The sequence below is a fragment of the Thamnophis elegans genome, chromosome Z (genome assembly GCF_009769535.1).
Source record: "Thamnophis elegans isolate rThaEle1 chromosome Z, rThaEle1.pri, whole genome shotgun sequence".
Taxonomy (NCBI): Eukaryota; Metazoa; Chordata; class Lepidosauria; order Squamata; family Colubridae; genus Thamnophis; species Thamnophis elegans.
The window spans coordinates 20,781,098-20,796,795 of record NC_045558.1 but is presented as its reverse complement, the minus strand read 5'-3'; the positions used below and the strand labels follow the sequence as shown (position 1 = coordinate 20,796,795).

At 36.6% G+C, this 15,698-nt stretch overlaps 1 protein-coding gene across 1 annotated transcript in view; it reads left to right on the top strand.

Annotated features, from left to right (window-relative positions):
• SVIL (supervillin) overlaps nucleotides 1-13,613 on the top strand; it is a 118,991-nt gene extending 105,378 nt beyond the window's left edge. Inside the window, 7 exon segments of the mRNA XM_032235499.1 lie at nucleotides 1,192-1,399; nucleotides 2,476-2,609; nucleotides 3,171-3,326; nucleotides 4,055-4,198; nucleotides 9,636-9,757; nucleotides 11,386-11,541; nucleotides 11,631-13,613. Of these exon segments, the coding sequence (XP_032091390.1) occupies nucleotides 1,192-1,399; nucleotides 2,476-2,609; nucleotides 3,171-3,326; nucleotides 4,055-4,198; nucleotides 9,636-9,757; nucleotides 11,386-11,541; nucleotides 11,631-11,717 (1,007 nt within the window). The 3' untranslated portion in view covers nucleotides 11,718-13,613.
• The last annotated feature ends 2,085 nt before the right edge of the window (nucleotides 13,614-15,698 follow it).

Genomic DNA, 15,698 nt, shown 5'->3' with positions numbered 1-15,698 from the left:
CAGTTGCTCTGTGAACCAGTTGCTAAACAAGAACTGTAAAATTAGGGGTTAGTCCCGGAAGTGAAATTATATTAGGGCAAATCTGATACATTTGAACACATGTGAAATATATATGAAATGCCTTTTTAGTAACTGACTAGCCACAGCAATTAAGGGGTAGGAGAAAGAAGAAGAAAATGAAAATCTAGATTGATGGCATAGTGATTATTTTCAGCCAAAAATAACCCAACTTCAAAGCAAGGAAAAGCTCAGGGCTTGGTCATCTCAATTAATCCAACATGGGGCTACCCTAGAAGAGTACTTGGAAGTTATAGTTGGCATCGAATATAGCGGTGCTAACAGTTCTGGGAGCCCCTATGGTGGCCTACTTAATACCCCTGGTATTGGTGGCTACTTTGCTTCTAGATCCAGTTCAAGGTATTATCTTTTTCAAAGCCATTTACAGCATGGATCCAAGTTAATTGAGGAACCATCTCACTTCAATGGGTTTGGTACACCCCTCCCACCTCAATAGAAAGGGCAGATTGTGGACCCCACCAGTCAAGGAATTCCAACTGATGGGGTCAAGGAGAAAGAATTTTTTTGCTCTGGCTCCTGTACACTAGTACATTGTACCACTAAAGTTGAGATCTTCACACATATTCTTGGCTTTCAGGATGAACCTGAAAACCTGGTTCTGCCAATTGGCCTTGGAATCCAATGAGGCATTTCATACAGTAGTTAGTGGATTAAATGAAGACTCCACATCTACCCTATTGTATATTGCTGCTTTCTTGGCTATTTAATGGCAGTATTTATTGTTTTTTTGTTTTGATATTGTTATTTGGATTTTGTAAGAGTCCCCTCATATAAATTTAATAAATAAATAAGGAAAGTTCCCTTATAAAAATGTGAATAAGCCACTGCCAGTCAGTGGATAAACATTTCTGAAATAGATAAGCCCTTGCTTGATTGAGTATAATGTAACTTATTGAATTTTAACCTCTACTTTTACGAGATCCTGATAGTTTGTTCAGATAGGAGATCATCATTGTGGAATTGGCATATCTACAATCAAAATGCAAAGCAAGAAAAAAAGAAGATTCATTATATAAACAGTTCTTGCTGATTTTAATTTGTCCAGGCGAAATTTGAAGATTAACTTATGAGCCAGCTTGACAAGTGCATAATAAATACGTGTTTTCAATGCAGGTGATTGGCGACTGTATTGCGTTCGAGGAGAAGTTCCTGTGGAAGGGAACTTGCTTGAAGTAGCCTGCCACTGTAGCAGCCTGAGATCTAGGACTTCAATGATTGTTCTCAACATCAACAAAGCCCTTATTTATTTGTGGCATGGCTGCAAAGCCCAGCCACATACCAAGGAAGTAGGAAGAACAGCAGCTAACAAAATAAAAGAACAGTAAGTAGTAGAACTATTGGTCTGTGACTGCATTTGTAGAACTCATACTTGTCAACTCAAGGCAGGGATGAAAAATGATCATGCACTAGGGTAATATTTAAAATTATGCTACTTATGTAAGATATTTCTAAACTGGCTTCAAATGTTTTTCCACTTCACCATACAGATATGACTTCATATACATACATAATTAAAATTAAAAATAGCAAAGTCAATAAACCATTCTATGTCATCTTTATTCATTGCCATTGCTCCAAGGAATTCAAGATGGTTATACTGTACATGAATTTAATGTTCCATTTAGCTTCTCAACAATCCCATGAAATAGGTCAGGCTGAGCAGCCGTAATCTCCTTAAGATCTTCTCACAAGCTAAAGTAGGATTTGAGCCTTGATCTTCCCAATTGTAGTCCACTGTTCTTTAAGTTTTAAAGCTTTTCGGCTCTGTAGTTATCTATTACTAATTATGAGGAGAAGATGAATTAAGTAAAGCTTTTCTCTATCTGTTCCTAAAATTGAAACTTATTTATACAGTGTAATTAATTAGCAATAGATTTTAAATGGATAAAATGTATTTTTTTCATACAATGAATAATTTACTTTATAGCATTTACTAACTGCCACAAGTTCTGATGTTTACTAACAAATGGGCTAAAAACAAATTATATCCCACTTTTGAAGTCTATTAACATTTAATAGTTGGTTTTTATGGGAGTTCTATATTCAGAGTCAGTACAGCATTATAAAAAAAGTGGTATTCACAATATGTTAGACAGCTTTGCCACAGCATCTGATTGAGTGCTTTAGAGAGCTGAATGCTGGACCTTGGGAATGATTCAGAAGGAATGCATTGTTGTCCTTAAATTGGAAAATGAATTCAGCGCATGTGGTTAAGTGAGCATAATTTGCAAAAGGGAGCAAATGTCCTTTTATGAAAAGAGATAAGAGAATTGATGAAGCTGGGCAAGAGTTTTTCCCTGAGTTCCTCCGTAGATTTCTCTCAAAATGATTGGTTCTTGGTATGAATTATGCTGGATTGCTAATTCTAAATCTGACGGACTGATAATTGCATTGTAGATGTCCGTTGGAAGCAGGATTGCACAGTAGTAGCAAAGTGACAATACATGAATATGATGAAGGAACAGAGCCACTGGGATTCTGGGATGCCTTAGGAAGAAGAGACCGAAAAGCCTATGACTGCATGTTGCAAGGTAGGGTTAGGGTTGTTTTCTTGGGATGTCTTTAAGATGGCCAAGATCTTTTAATCTTTTTTAAAATCAGTGTCTGTCAAAAACTGAAGAATGTGATCAAAATGTATTGGATCACATTTTTATGTAAAATGTTTTAACTGAACTCAAGTAGTATCTTGATTTTAAAATTCTGCATACAAAAATGAATGTATTAGAGTAAAATAAAGTTCATTAGGTAGGAGAACCTATAAAAACCGTAGGTGCAGAAATTTATTTACAAAAATAGACATGAATTTCCATAAGGTTTTCTAGGGGGAAATGCAAACTAATGTGAATCAGCTGATCTGTTTTCTAAAAGAAAGTAAACCAATTTATTACATCCATATTAAGTTAATTTAAAATCTACTCCTTGTCAGAAGTACAATGAAAGTAAGGCAGTCACATTATGTTTTCAAGAGCTTACATCTACATTACCAATCCTATTCACTTACTGCCATTATCCATCTATATAAGATTTGGACAAGAAAAAAAAATGTAACATCCAAATTGTCTAATTTAAACATCTTGTTTTTCGTTTTAAAGATCCTGGGAAGTTTAATTTTACACCTCGCCTATTTATCTTTGGAAGTTCATCAGGAGAATTCTCAGCCACCGAGTATATTTATCCATCAAGAGACCCCTCCGTGGTTAACTCCATGCCCTTCCTTCAGGAAGACCTCTACACAGCCCCCCAGCCAGGTAAGTTATTTAGGGTACAGCAGGGTTGGGGAACTATGGCCTTTTAGGACCTGTGGATTTCATGCTGGCTCAGGAATTCTGGGAGTTGAAGTCTACAAGTCATAAAAGGGCCATTGTTCCCCACCTCAGGAGGATAAATAATGATATGAAATTGTATATGTTGAACATCTGAAAATCCTTGTTTCTAGAAAGATGCTTTTGTTTAGATTTGAAAACAGTGAAAATATGTGTGCAATAGCGTGCCAAGTATTATTTTTATAGCCTTTGTACCATACAACATTTGTGAAGGATTTATAATTGTCATCACCAAAACCATATGGAGAAATGAAACTTACGACAACAGGCAAAGTGACAGTTCTCTAAACAAATAAGAATTTCTTCTGAGACATCCAAGGAAAAATCACTATTCCACTTTAGGAAAGGCAACAAATTTCCTGCATTTGATTTCTTGATTTGTCAGGTGAGGATAGCAGTTTATGCAATACCAAAAAGTGTCCATGTTATGTAAGACGGGGTGGAGAAGCTCTTCATCCTCTCAACCCCTTTCATATTGCTGCAGAATCGCACTTGATAATATTACCACAGTAAATGTTACTTTGAGCCCAGGTACTTAGGAAACTTCTAAATGTGCAGACTAGGTGTATATCTATCTTGGTTTAGGTCATATGAAATCTGTATGTGTTCTTTGGAATGCCCTTTCAAAAATAACATTCATTTAATCTGTGCAGTTCTCTTCCTTGTTGACAATCACCACGAAGTATATCTCTGGCAAGGTTGGTGGCCAGTGGAAAACAAAATTGCAGGATCTGCCCGAATCCGGTGGGCTTCAGACAGGAAATGTGCCATGGAGACTGTCCTACAGTACTGTAAAGGTAATAATAAATACAGGTATGTTCGAAATGGTGTTGATGCAGCCCAGGAAGAGAGAAAGATAGGCAGCCAAAAATAGTATCATCAAGGTGGATTTTGCTTATTGATGTGGAACAGGAATGCACAATGTAACAATGTGACTATGAAGTAAGTGTGTGGCAACTTAATCTCCTTAATTCCCAATCTTAAAATATTAAGGCTGGGAGTTCTGAGTATGTATGTATGTATGTATGTATGTATGGCGCATGCGCGCACGCACACACACACACACACACATTTTCTTAAGTTTTCTATCCCAATGGGTAGTCCTAACCGCTCCAGTAATCTTCCTAAAACATTGGCAGGATTAAGAATAGCCCAGAATTCTTGACATTTCCTTCTATGAAGGTTTATCTTAGCCTATTCTCGAACCCTTGAATGGCAGAAATTTCACACCCTCCTAATACTTTTTTTGAGACTAATAATCAGGACTGGATTATGCAGATAAGCGTTGGGAATCATACATTACTTTCAAAAATTGTGTTGTCCTGGACATGAAGAACAGCTAGCAAAATGAATTTTAGCGGAACTTCATATTAGATTAGAAAACACAAGAGTGTGATAGAATATTCCCTGCAAGATTCAAGCACCTTCCTTAGCTATATGTGAACACCAGGTTACTTTTAATTAAACATAAAAAGTAAATGTAAATTCAAATGAATTGTTAGTAACTAACTGCTACATACACAATGTGTAATTTGACATTTACATGTTTTTTTAAAAAACCCTAACAAATTCCATATTAACATTTTTTTTCCTTTTTACAACAAAATGGTAATTCTTTAAGTATTATCATATCTAGAGAAAAAGAGAAAAACCCATAGCCTATCTCTTCTGATGAGTTTAGAACGTTTTAGCATTATATGTTGTTCAGAAAATTTGGTATTATGATATAAGGGAAAAATATTTGTACAGAATGTGTTAAATATTTGTCTGTAACAGAGTATAATAAATTACAGCATTTTATTTATGTAATAATGTCGTGCTGTAGAATCACATTACATTTCATTTTTCTTCCAACTGCTCGTGTATTGAATTTCCCAAAAGATTGGTTATCAAGATTATTGAAATTTAGCATATAAAGTGTTCTGAAACATGAACACTACAACAACAACAACTAAAGTGTACAGTTTATTGATGTCACTGTACCAGGAGATGCCAGAGTCGAAGAGAAAGAACTGGGAAAAAATCACGAAATTACCTGACCTGGCGATCAAAACTACTTGAATATGGATGAAACATGTGACAGTGATGCCCATTGTCATGGGGGCACTTGAAAACTATGTTCAAGAATTTTATAAAGTACATCAAGAAATTGCAGCTTCCTACAATAACATCAATGGAACTGCAAAAAACTGCTCTACTCAGAACAACATACATTTTAAGAAGATACATGGTCGATACCTAGGACACTGGCAGCAGTTGCCTGAATTTCATGTTTCATGAATAAAAGTTTAGAATAATAATAAAATAACAGCAGCTCTTAGATCCTTGGTTGAGATTTGAAATGTTAAGTTTTTGCCAGTCCTAGACTCTGAATCAAATAATAATAACAACAACAATAAAATAATAATAATGCTGCAACAAAATCTCACAAACTGATTATTTACAACATCATGATCAAATTGCCAAAATCATATATTGGAAGCTTTGCTTGAAGTTTTGGATTTGGATTTTATTAGTATTTGTAGGCCGCCCTTTTCCCTGAGGGGACTCAGGGCGGCTCACATAAAATCGGGGAAGGGGAATACAGACGTTAAGATAGAGACATATAATAAAATAGTAAACAACATACATTCATCATTCGGGAGGGGTAACTATCCTTGTCCCCAGGCCTGACGGGCGAGCCAGTTCTTAAGGGCTGTGCGGAAGGCCTGGACGGTGGAGAGGGTGCGAATCTCTACGGGGAGCTCGTTCCAAAGGGTCGGGGCTACTACTGAGAAGGCCCTCCTCCTTGTAGTTGCCAGCCGACATTGGCTGGCCGATGGAATGCGGAGGAGGCCTAATCTATGTGATCTTATTGGTCGCAGGGATGTAATTGACAGAAGGCGGTCTCTCAAGTAGAAGTTTGGGATCAAATGCAGCAAAAATTACTGGGCACCCCAAACAAAGTTCTTGTGGGACTTTTGGATTCAAACTGACCGAGATGCAGCCCACAACACTCTTGACATCACAGTTGTGGAAAAGTCTGGCTCATTGATATTGCAATACCAGAAGAATGCACGAATTGAAGAGAAACAAGTAGAAAAAATAACAAAAGACTGATTTGCAAATTGAAGTTGAGCGATTGTGGAGGAGGAAATCAATGATTGTACCAATAGTAACAGGAGCCTTTGGAGCAATACCCAAAAGACTGCCTAGATACATGGAAATTTTGAATTTATCAGACCTCAATATTCTGAAAAAAAGCACCTTACTCAAAACTGCCTATATAAAGCTGTTACTTTAGAAGCTCTTGGGTCCTTGGTTAGGACTTGAACTGTTAAGTTTTTAACCCAGTCACAGACTGTGAATCAAATCAAAGATTACATCTTAAATAATAATGATGATGATGATGATGATGGTGATTATTATTATACAATTGTATCACAGCGGCCAGTTGTTTCGCCGGATTTGGCATTGGTTACTAGTCGGGCCCCACCCAGGGGCCTAGGACGTCGTAACGTATTTTCGCAATATGCGTGCAGATCCAAGCAGTGCGGCTTTTTGCATTTGACTGATGGTGATTTTGTCAATTTTTAACTGTTTTAAATGTAATTCCAGTGCTTTTGGAATAGCACCCAGTGTGCCAATTACCACTGGAATTACCACTGCTGGTTTGTGCCATAGTCGTTGAATTTCGATTTTTAAGTCCTGGTATCTTGCGATTTTTTCATGTTCCTTCTCGGCGACCCTGCTATCACCTGGTATTGCGATGTCTATGATTGTGACCCTATTTTTCTCAACCAGTGTGATGTCTGGTGTATTATGCGCCAGTATTTTGTCGGTTTGTATACGGAAATCCCACAAGATCTTGACCATCTGATTTTCTGTGACTCTTTCAGGCTGATGTTCCCACCAGTTTGTTGCTGTTTTAATATTTTAATTTTTGCACAAATTCCAATGGATCATTTGTGCTACTGAATTGTGCCGCAATTTATAATCAGTCTGCGCGATTTTTTTACAGCAGCTGAGTATGTGATCAACAGTTTCGTCAGCTTCTTTGCAAAGTCTGCATTTGGCATCATCAGAGGATTTTTTGATTTTGGCCTTAATGGCATTTGTGCGGATAGCTTGTTCTTGCGCAGCCAGGATTAGTGACTCTGTTTCTTTCTTTAATGTACCTGTTTTTAACCATAACCAAGTTTGTTCCCTGTCCACTTTATCTTTTATTTTTTCCAGAAATTGACCATGCAGTGCTTTGTTCTGCCAACTCTCCATTCTTGATTTTATCACATCTTTTCTGTATTCTTGTTTTGTCTGTTGGGCCTTCAGTAGATTTTTGTTCTTTACTTCGATTAATAGATGTTCTTGACTTTCTTTTAAATAATCAGCCAGTGCATGTTTTTCTTCTTCAACTGTTTGCTTCACTTGTAATAATCCTCTGCCACCTGATTTTCGTGGCAGGTATAGTCTATCAGTATCACCACGTGGATGTAAACTGTAGTGCATTGTCATTAGTTTCCTGGTTTTTCGGTCCAAAAGGTCCAAATCAGCTTGTGTCCAGTTAACTATGCCAGCTGTGTATCTTATAACTGGTATTGCCCAGGTATTTATGGCCTTGATTGTATTTCCACCATTCAATTTAGATTTCAAAATTTTCCTAACTCTGTTGGTGTACTCTCGTCTGACAATAGTTTTTACTTCTCCATGCTTGATGTTATCCAACTGCAGAATGCCTAAGTATTTGTAGGCTTCATTTTCTTTGCATTTAATTAGTTGGCCATTGGGCATTTCAATTCCCTCAGATGCAGTGATTTTGCCCCTTTTTATGGATACAGTGGCGCATTTTTCCATGCCAAACTGCATTGAAATATCGGTGCTGAATACTCGGACTGTGTTTGTCAATGATTGGATTTCTATTTCTGACTTTCCATAGAGTTTCAAATCATCCATATATAGTAAATGCGAAATTTTTTCAGCTTTTTTGGCTGTTTGGTAGCCTAATTTCATTTTTTTTAAGATTACTGATAGTGGGATCATTGCGATGATGAAGAGAAGAGGTGAAAGTGAATCACCCTGGAAAATTCCTCGCTTGATATTAACCATTCCGTAGCTCTCATTCCCTACTGCCAACTCAGTTCTCCATTGTTTCATTGCCTTTTCAGTAAAGGATGTAATATTTTTGCTAATGCCAGTTGTTTCTAAGCATTTTATGATCCAACTATGTGGCAGTGAGTCAAATGCCTTTTTGTAATCAATCCAGACCATATTCAAGTTCGTTTTTCTGTTCTTACAATTTTCTAATATCATTTTATCAATTAGAAGCTGATCTTTTGTGCCCCTGCTCCTTCTTTTGTTGCCTTTTTGCTCTACTGGCAAGATGTTGTTTGTTTCCAAATAATCCATCATGTTATCTGCAATAATGCCTGTGAGTAATTTGAAGGTTGTTGGCAAGCATGTTATTGGTCTATAGTTTTCAGGTGTTGTTCCTTTAGTTGGAACTTTCTGAATCAAGTATGTTTTTCCAGTTGTCAACCATTCATCAATTTGGCCCTTTTGTAAAATTTCATTCAGTTGCCTGGCCAATATTGCATGTAAACTGGTCAGATATTTGAGCCAGAAACCATGTAATTGGTCCTTTCCAGGTGATGTCCAATTCTTTACCTTTTTAACTGATTATTATTATTATTATTATTATTATTATTATTATTATTATTATTGCCTACATCTTGCAATGATACTTTTAATACCATCAAAAAATAACATCTGCCTATCCCATGTTCTTGAGAGGAGTCGATAGGTGGATAAAAATGCCAAATCCAGTCTAAACCTCTAGCTAAGTATGCAGCCAACTATAATAATGAAAAATTTGAAATGGAAAAATATAGAAGGCCAAAACAATAACCTGATCCCATCCAAAGGCAGGAAGATAAATCTGGTTAGATCTATCTGAGGAAGGAATCCACATCTACGATGCCTCACATACAATAATTTATTAATGTTACTTATGTATTGAAAACTGGGGAAGTTGGGCATGGGACGCATTCTTGAAGCAGTCAAGCAGCTTCCCACTGTCCATAAAATAATTTGATTTCAGCCTCTTTAGTGTTATATATATGTTAAAATCATTGTGTTTGAAATGTCTACTGCAATATAAAGTGTTTGATGTTGGGTTTGCTCATAAATAATTCAGAATAGTAAAGAGGGAATATCAACAATAATTTATTTTGTAAGTAACACTTTTTTCTTAATGTATAGGAAAGAACGTGAAGAATCCTCCTAAATCTTACCTAATCCATGCTGGTCTTGAGCCTTTGACATTTACTAATATGTTTCCCAGCTGGGAACACAGAGATGACATTGCTGAAATCACCGAAATGGTAAATGAACTTTTCTCTTCAGCTTTCTCGGTTTTTTATCTGCATTTGAACATGCTGGAGCATCATGGTAGGAGGCACAAAAATCCAGGGGGTTAACTAGGATAAAATGCTTGAAGCTTTTCAGGGCAGTGAGTTTAAAACAATAAGGAGAGGGTGGATTCTAACTGAGATTTTATTACCTATTCATTAATTTTCCAAGGCTCAAGGAAATATACTAGTGCTAAAACAACAGTAAACTCAAGGCTGTTAGATAGAGGGCCAGGGGTTACTCCTTATCTTTCTCAGGAAATGGATTTCTTGTTTGTGGAAAGCTGGAGTTTTGATGGTTGCACCTTTTCCTTTGTAATATAATGGAGTGCTTTATTTAGAAATACGTAGGCTGCAATAAAATCTTAAGGTAACAATGGGAGAATATTAATTTGTAAATAAAGTATGAAACTTAAGACTGAGCCAATTAAAAATAATACGATACCACAGATCTTTTTATAGAATCATAAGATGTAAAGATTCATAGAGACCAACCCAAACAACTCCCTGCCCAGGTCAACCCCCCCACACACACTTTTAGTGCATCCGTGGCAGATGGCCTTCCAGGCTTCCTTTAAACATCTTCAGAAAAAGGATGTCCTCCCTTTTCAAAGCCATCTGTCAGAAAGCTATTACAGTAGAAAATTCTGTTTGTTCAATCAAAATCTGCCTCCTTGCAATATAGTTCCAGCTGCTCTTTTCCTATATTCTGGAATAATTAAACAAGCCAGGTGCTATTTTCTATATGGGACCCCTTCAAATGCTTGAAGACAGCTATCGTATGGTGTCTTCCCACAAATCTGTTTTTTCCAGATTAAACATAGCCAGTGTCTCCAACTGTTCTCTCTACGTTTTTCCTCTGTTACCATATTTCTTTCTGGTAGTTCAGTTTGTCAAGGCCCATCCTAAAATGTGGTGCTAGAACCAGGATACAATATTTTAGATGTGGTCTGACAAATGCCGAATAGAAAGAAACTTTTCTTTTGATCCTGTCATAAAACCTTGGTTTAAACGGTGTAGGATTTCATTCCTTTTTCCGCCACCTCCATAACAGTGTTGGCTCTTGCTCAGGTTATATATCACCATGACTCTCTGATCCTTTTGCTAATCAGTATGGCTCCCCAGTCTTATATTTATGTCTCTAGTTTTTCTGATCCAAATACAAGATTATGAATTTGTTTCTATTGAAAGTCACATTGCTACTTTCTGCTTATTGTACAGTATATTTGTAACGTTCTGAGTTTTTTGAAAATTTGATAAATATTTCTTCTAATTTGCCAATCTTATGTATTTATAAATATGTTGGATAGGATGCAGAATGGAGCCCTATAACTTGGACTAGAAAACCTCCAAGATCCCTTCCAACTCTGCTATTCTATTCTATTCTATTCTATTCTATTCTATTCTATTCTATTCTAAGTAAACCAATCAAATAAACAAACAAACGTGATTTCTCTGTAGAGATTACTTGGCTGAGTTGGGGGTGATAACCCCACAGCTTTGCTTCCCTGAAGAATTCAAACTCCATGTAAAACTGTTTGGTTCAGATTATTTTTGCTTATTTGGGTTATTTTGTTCTGTGATCTCCGGTTCTTCCTCAGGATGCCGAAGCTTCTAATCAGATCATCCTGGTAGAAGACGTGCTGGCCAAGCTATGCCAAAAGTTTTATCCACTTGCTGATCTCTTAGCAAGGCCTCTTCCTGAAGGAGTGGACCCACTTAATCTTGAAATCTACCTTTCGGATGAGGACTTTGAGGTAAACTAGAAGAAGTAACTGACTGTTTTGTATTCTTTTTGTATGTTTGTCTACGTTTTTCAAAATTCTTTCTTTCTAATCATGTCTAGGCTGGATTACAGTTAACTAGAGAAGAATACAACGCATTGCCTTCCTGGAAGCAGGTGAACCTCAAAAAGGCAAAAGGGCTTTTCTGAAAGTGCCAGAATTGTAATCATGGGCCGGAGCCGGAGTGGAACGTGACCCCCTGACATTTTCTGCACCTCTTGGCCAACGTAGGATGCCCATTTTCACCCTCAAAAGCAAGATTGTTTGAAGTTACTAGGTTCTGCTATAATGTTCTGAAGTCATTTCATAATGTAAATGTGCGAAAAGCATCTTTGGAAGACGTTTTGTGGGCAAGAACTCCAAAGTACAGGCCATGTTTAGAAATTATTTTCTTTGTACTCTGAGCAGGAACTTTTCTGGTAGCCGATCCTTTGGCTACTCACACTACGTGTCATTTAGGTTTTGAAAATGCTCTTTTTGTAAAGTTTTATTTTGTTCAAGCTGTGGATTTTCAACAGGATTTGTATTTATGTAAACGCATAGGAGAAGGATGTATTTAACAATGCAGTTTGTATTATTCATTTTCAACATTTTTGTAAAGAAAGTTCCAGGAAAGTAGCTAGACTTATTATTTTATCTTGGACTCTCTCCCTCCCTCCCTCTCTCTCTCTCTGTTTTTAAATGCAAAAGTATTGTTCTCAGAGCTGTTTTCATCTGCTTAACTGAACAAAGAATTATCATATGCATTTCTAGAGAATCTCACTGAATCCAAATTTATATCCCAAAAATGTATAGTGCCTTGTTTTTTGTTGTTGTTTGTGTACAGTTTATATACCAGAATATTGGCCTGCTTTTTAAAATGACTCAGAACATACTCTACTTTGATAATAGTAGAAACTAAAAAAAAAATCCTCAGTTTGTAATAATGTGGCAAACATAAATCTTTTGTGATAAAGACTTAAAGCAAGGTTTCAGAATAAATTTGTAGCAATGGACTGCCTCCTTATTCTCTCCTTTGCCATCTGAAGTAGATAACTGGATGGAGCATCTTGCTTTATGAATTACTGTGGAAAATGTTTGCATTGAGAGCAAATGAGCAACATACCTTTAAGAAAATAAATAAATCCATAGACTCTTTTCATCCTGTTTTCATGACTAAAACTGTTCTGTTCAGGCAATAAAGATTTCTGATTGTATATTTTAAAATGTCATAAGGTAGGTGCTGATCTATACGTAAAAACTGGGCACCTATATTGCAGATTCCCCTGTATATTAAATGCTGTCTAAATCAAAATGATGTCCCATTACAACTAGCAGCTTGCATCTCATGGGAGTTGAAGTCCAATAAGATCATGCTAATAGAATAATGTCTTGGCCATTAAATCCTCTCCTTCAGAGTCAATCTTTGTTGTGTCTTTTGGCACTAACAGTACCACAACTGTGTGGCACATAGAGTCAAGTAACTTTCTGTTTGTTATTTGTAGGGAAAAGGAGGCTAAGGAACAAGTATCTTTTTAGAAAATAGCTTTCAAGGAGCAGATAAACATTACTTTCTGGGAATGGTTTAAAATAGCATTGCAATGGAGTATATATGAAATATAACGTTTACTACTCCAGACTTAGAATATGTGTGTTAACCTAAGTCCCATTAATTTTGATGATCCATAAGCATGATATATGTCTGGATCCAACTTAGACTCTTGTTTCAACTTTTCCTTATATGTAAAGCTGTAAGCGTAATTTATTGTGTGTTCAGTAAATGGTGGCTACATAAATCTAATTTGAAGTTCAGATTCAGTCCATGAAACATCTGGCTAAATCTTGATTCTGGCAAGCTTCTGTGCAGTGTCAAACTTGCAAAGGAATTATTTCATTATGAGAAAATAATGAACCCCTATTTCTGTGGCATTAAATTTAGTATTGATTTGAACAAAGGATGTTTGACAATGTTTGTATACTCTGTAAGCCTGTAATGTTTATTATTATACACAAGATGTTTCTCTCCTTTTTCTCTGCAACATCACAAATAAAGTATTCAATTTCTAGCTTTTAGTTTCAGGAAAATATTCAATAGACTATGATAACTGGGGGGGGGGGAGGAATCACCTTTAGACAAGGACCGTCTCCAAGGCATTAAGATAAGTGACATATTGAAGTCTTCAGATATTGTTCTTAGTCTGACTAAACCAATTGCAGGCAAAACCTATTGAATTGCCATGGCAAATAAATTTGCACTAATTTTATAAACACAAACTTTAAAAATGTCTGATATCAAGTACTGTCTAAAAATACTATCAAATATTAACCTTCAAAGGGAACAGCTACAAGTTAATATATCTGATATATCTATATGTTTGAGCTCTGTATTTAGGACATTTATCCTGAATTCCTTGCACTTTTTGTCAGAATTATTTGCTAGAAAAAGCTTGATTTATGTTATTGATTAGAATATTCTGTTAGAAAAAAATCACGCTAAGTTTTGCAATTCAGTCATTATGGCCCTGCAGCTTCATATTTCTACTAGCTTTTGTATTTCATAATAATAAACCTTTAATTCATCTATAGCACTAGCAGTAAAGAAGGAGTTCTTGGTTATTTTCTTGCAGATGTTTCACTACTCAAACTAGATAATATCATTGGAAGGAGTGGAGAATTCCAGTCCCTACCAGAACTGATTGTGTTATCTATTTTGGGTAGTCGAGTAAACAGCCAAACTCAAGGAGCACCAAGGACCCTTCATTTCAACCTGAGTGCAAATATATTAAGTTTTGAAAGTGAGTTACTAGAAGGCACACAGATTGCTAGGTCTTGTGGTTAGTTTGGCAGTTCAACCATTTTCCTGTTCTGCCAGACACAGCTCTTTCCCTTCTCCTAATCTATTCCTACCTAATGTGGCATTTCCCTTCTCAATATTTTCAACTAGCAGTTCTGAGGATCGTCCAACAAACACATCTGGAGAGATGGACACCCAACAACTCCTTTTGAATTTTACAAATAAAATTCAGATTTGTTATTTGTGTAAACATAACCTGCTAAAGGAGGTTTTTGCAAAGCAAAATTGAAAGTGATCAAGTTTGTTTCATCAGATTCGTACAAATATTTGCTTCCACTGTAAGGGAAATGCCTTTACTATTGAGGGCTGTGACTTTCACATAGTTGATTGTAATTTGGAAGATTGATTGTGGAAGAGAGGGTACATCTGGTTTGTATCACCAAGACATCATCCATGTGTCAGGATTGTATCAGCCAAGATCTCAGAGCAGGGAAGGATAGGGATAGTAAACTGGATCTATGCAGTTCAGCAGAGAAGAGATCCTGCTTGCGTGCTTGAGCTAAGGGACAATTTGGGTGTGTTGAAGTCCATTAACCCTATTAATCCAGATTCCATCACACGCATGCGTGCCAGCCAGCTGCTCTTCCAGGTTCGCATGAACACCAGGTGACCGCACACATGTGCAATGGAAACTGGAAGAGCAGCTGACGACGGCATACGTGCCCACAGAGAGCTCTCTGCATGCCACCTCAGGCAGGTGTGCCATAGGTTTGCCATCACGGTCATAGACATAAGTGAAGTTCCAGCCCTTTCAGAAAAACTTTGAAGACAGAACTGACCATTCGTTGTCTGCAGTTGAAGAGCCGTATTACACAATATATTTTTCATTATTTGGCTTATGCTTCAATGCTATTCTTTGTACATTCCCAACCTTAATACTGTAGGCAGGAACATAATCTGCTTAGAATTGCTTAGCTTGGAACAACATAGTAATAAATAAAAATGATATAATCCATACACTACTTTTACTCAAAATGATGTCGTCCATCTGAAGTCATTCAAATGTTCACTGGAAATGTCAAGAAAAAAGCTATTTAGCTTCTAGGTTAGAGTTTATCAACCTTGGAAACTTTTAAGAGGTATGGACTTCTTGGGGTGCCCTGGAGAATTTTGAGAGTTAAAGTTAAACTTTCTTAAAGTTCAAGGTTGAAAAAGACTTCTAAGTGAGCAGTAAGTGAACTCAAATGCATATAACGCAAGACATGCATATAATATCTGTACATACAACCCTGGTTCGTAGGCAAGTCAATAGGTACAGACTTGTGTAAAGATGTTCCTCTTGGCAAAAAAATTTGCA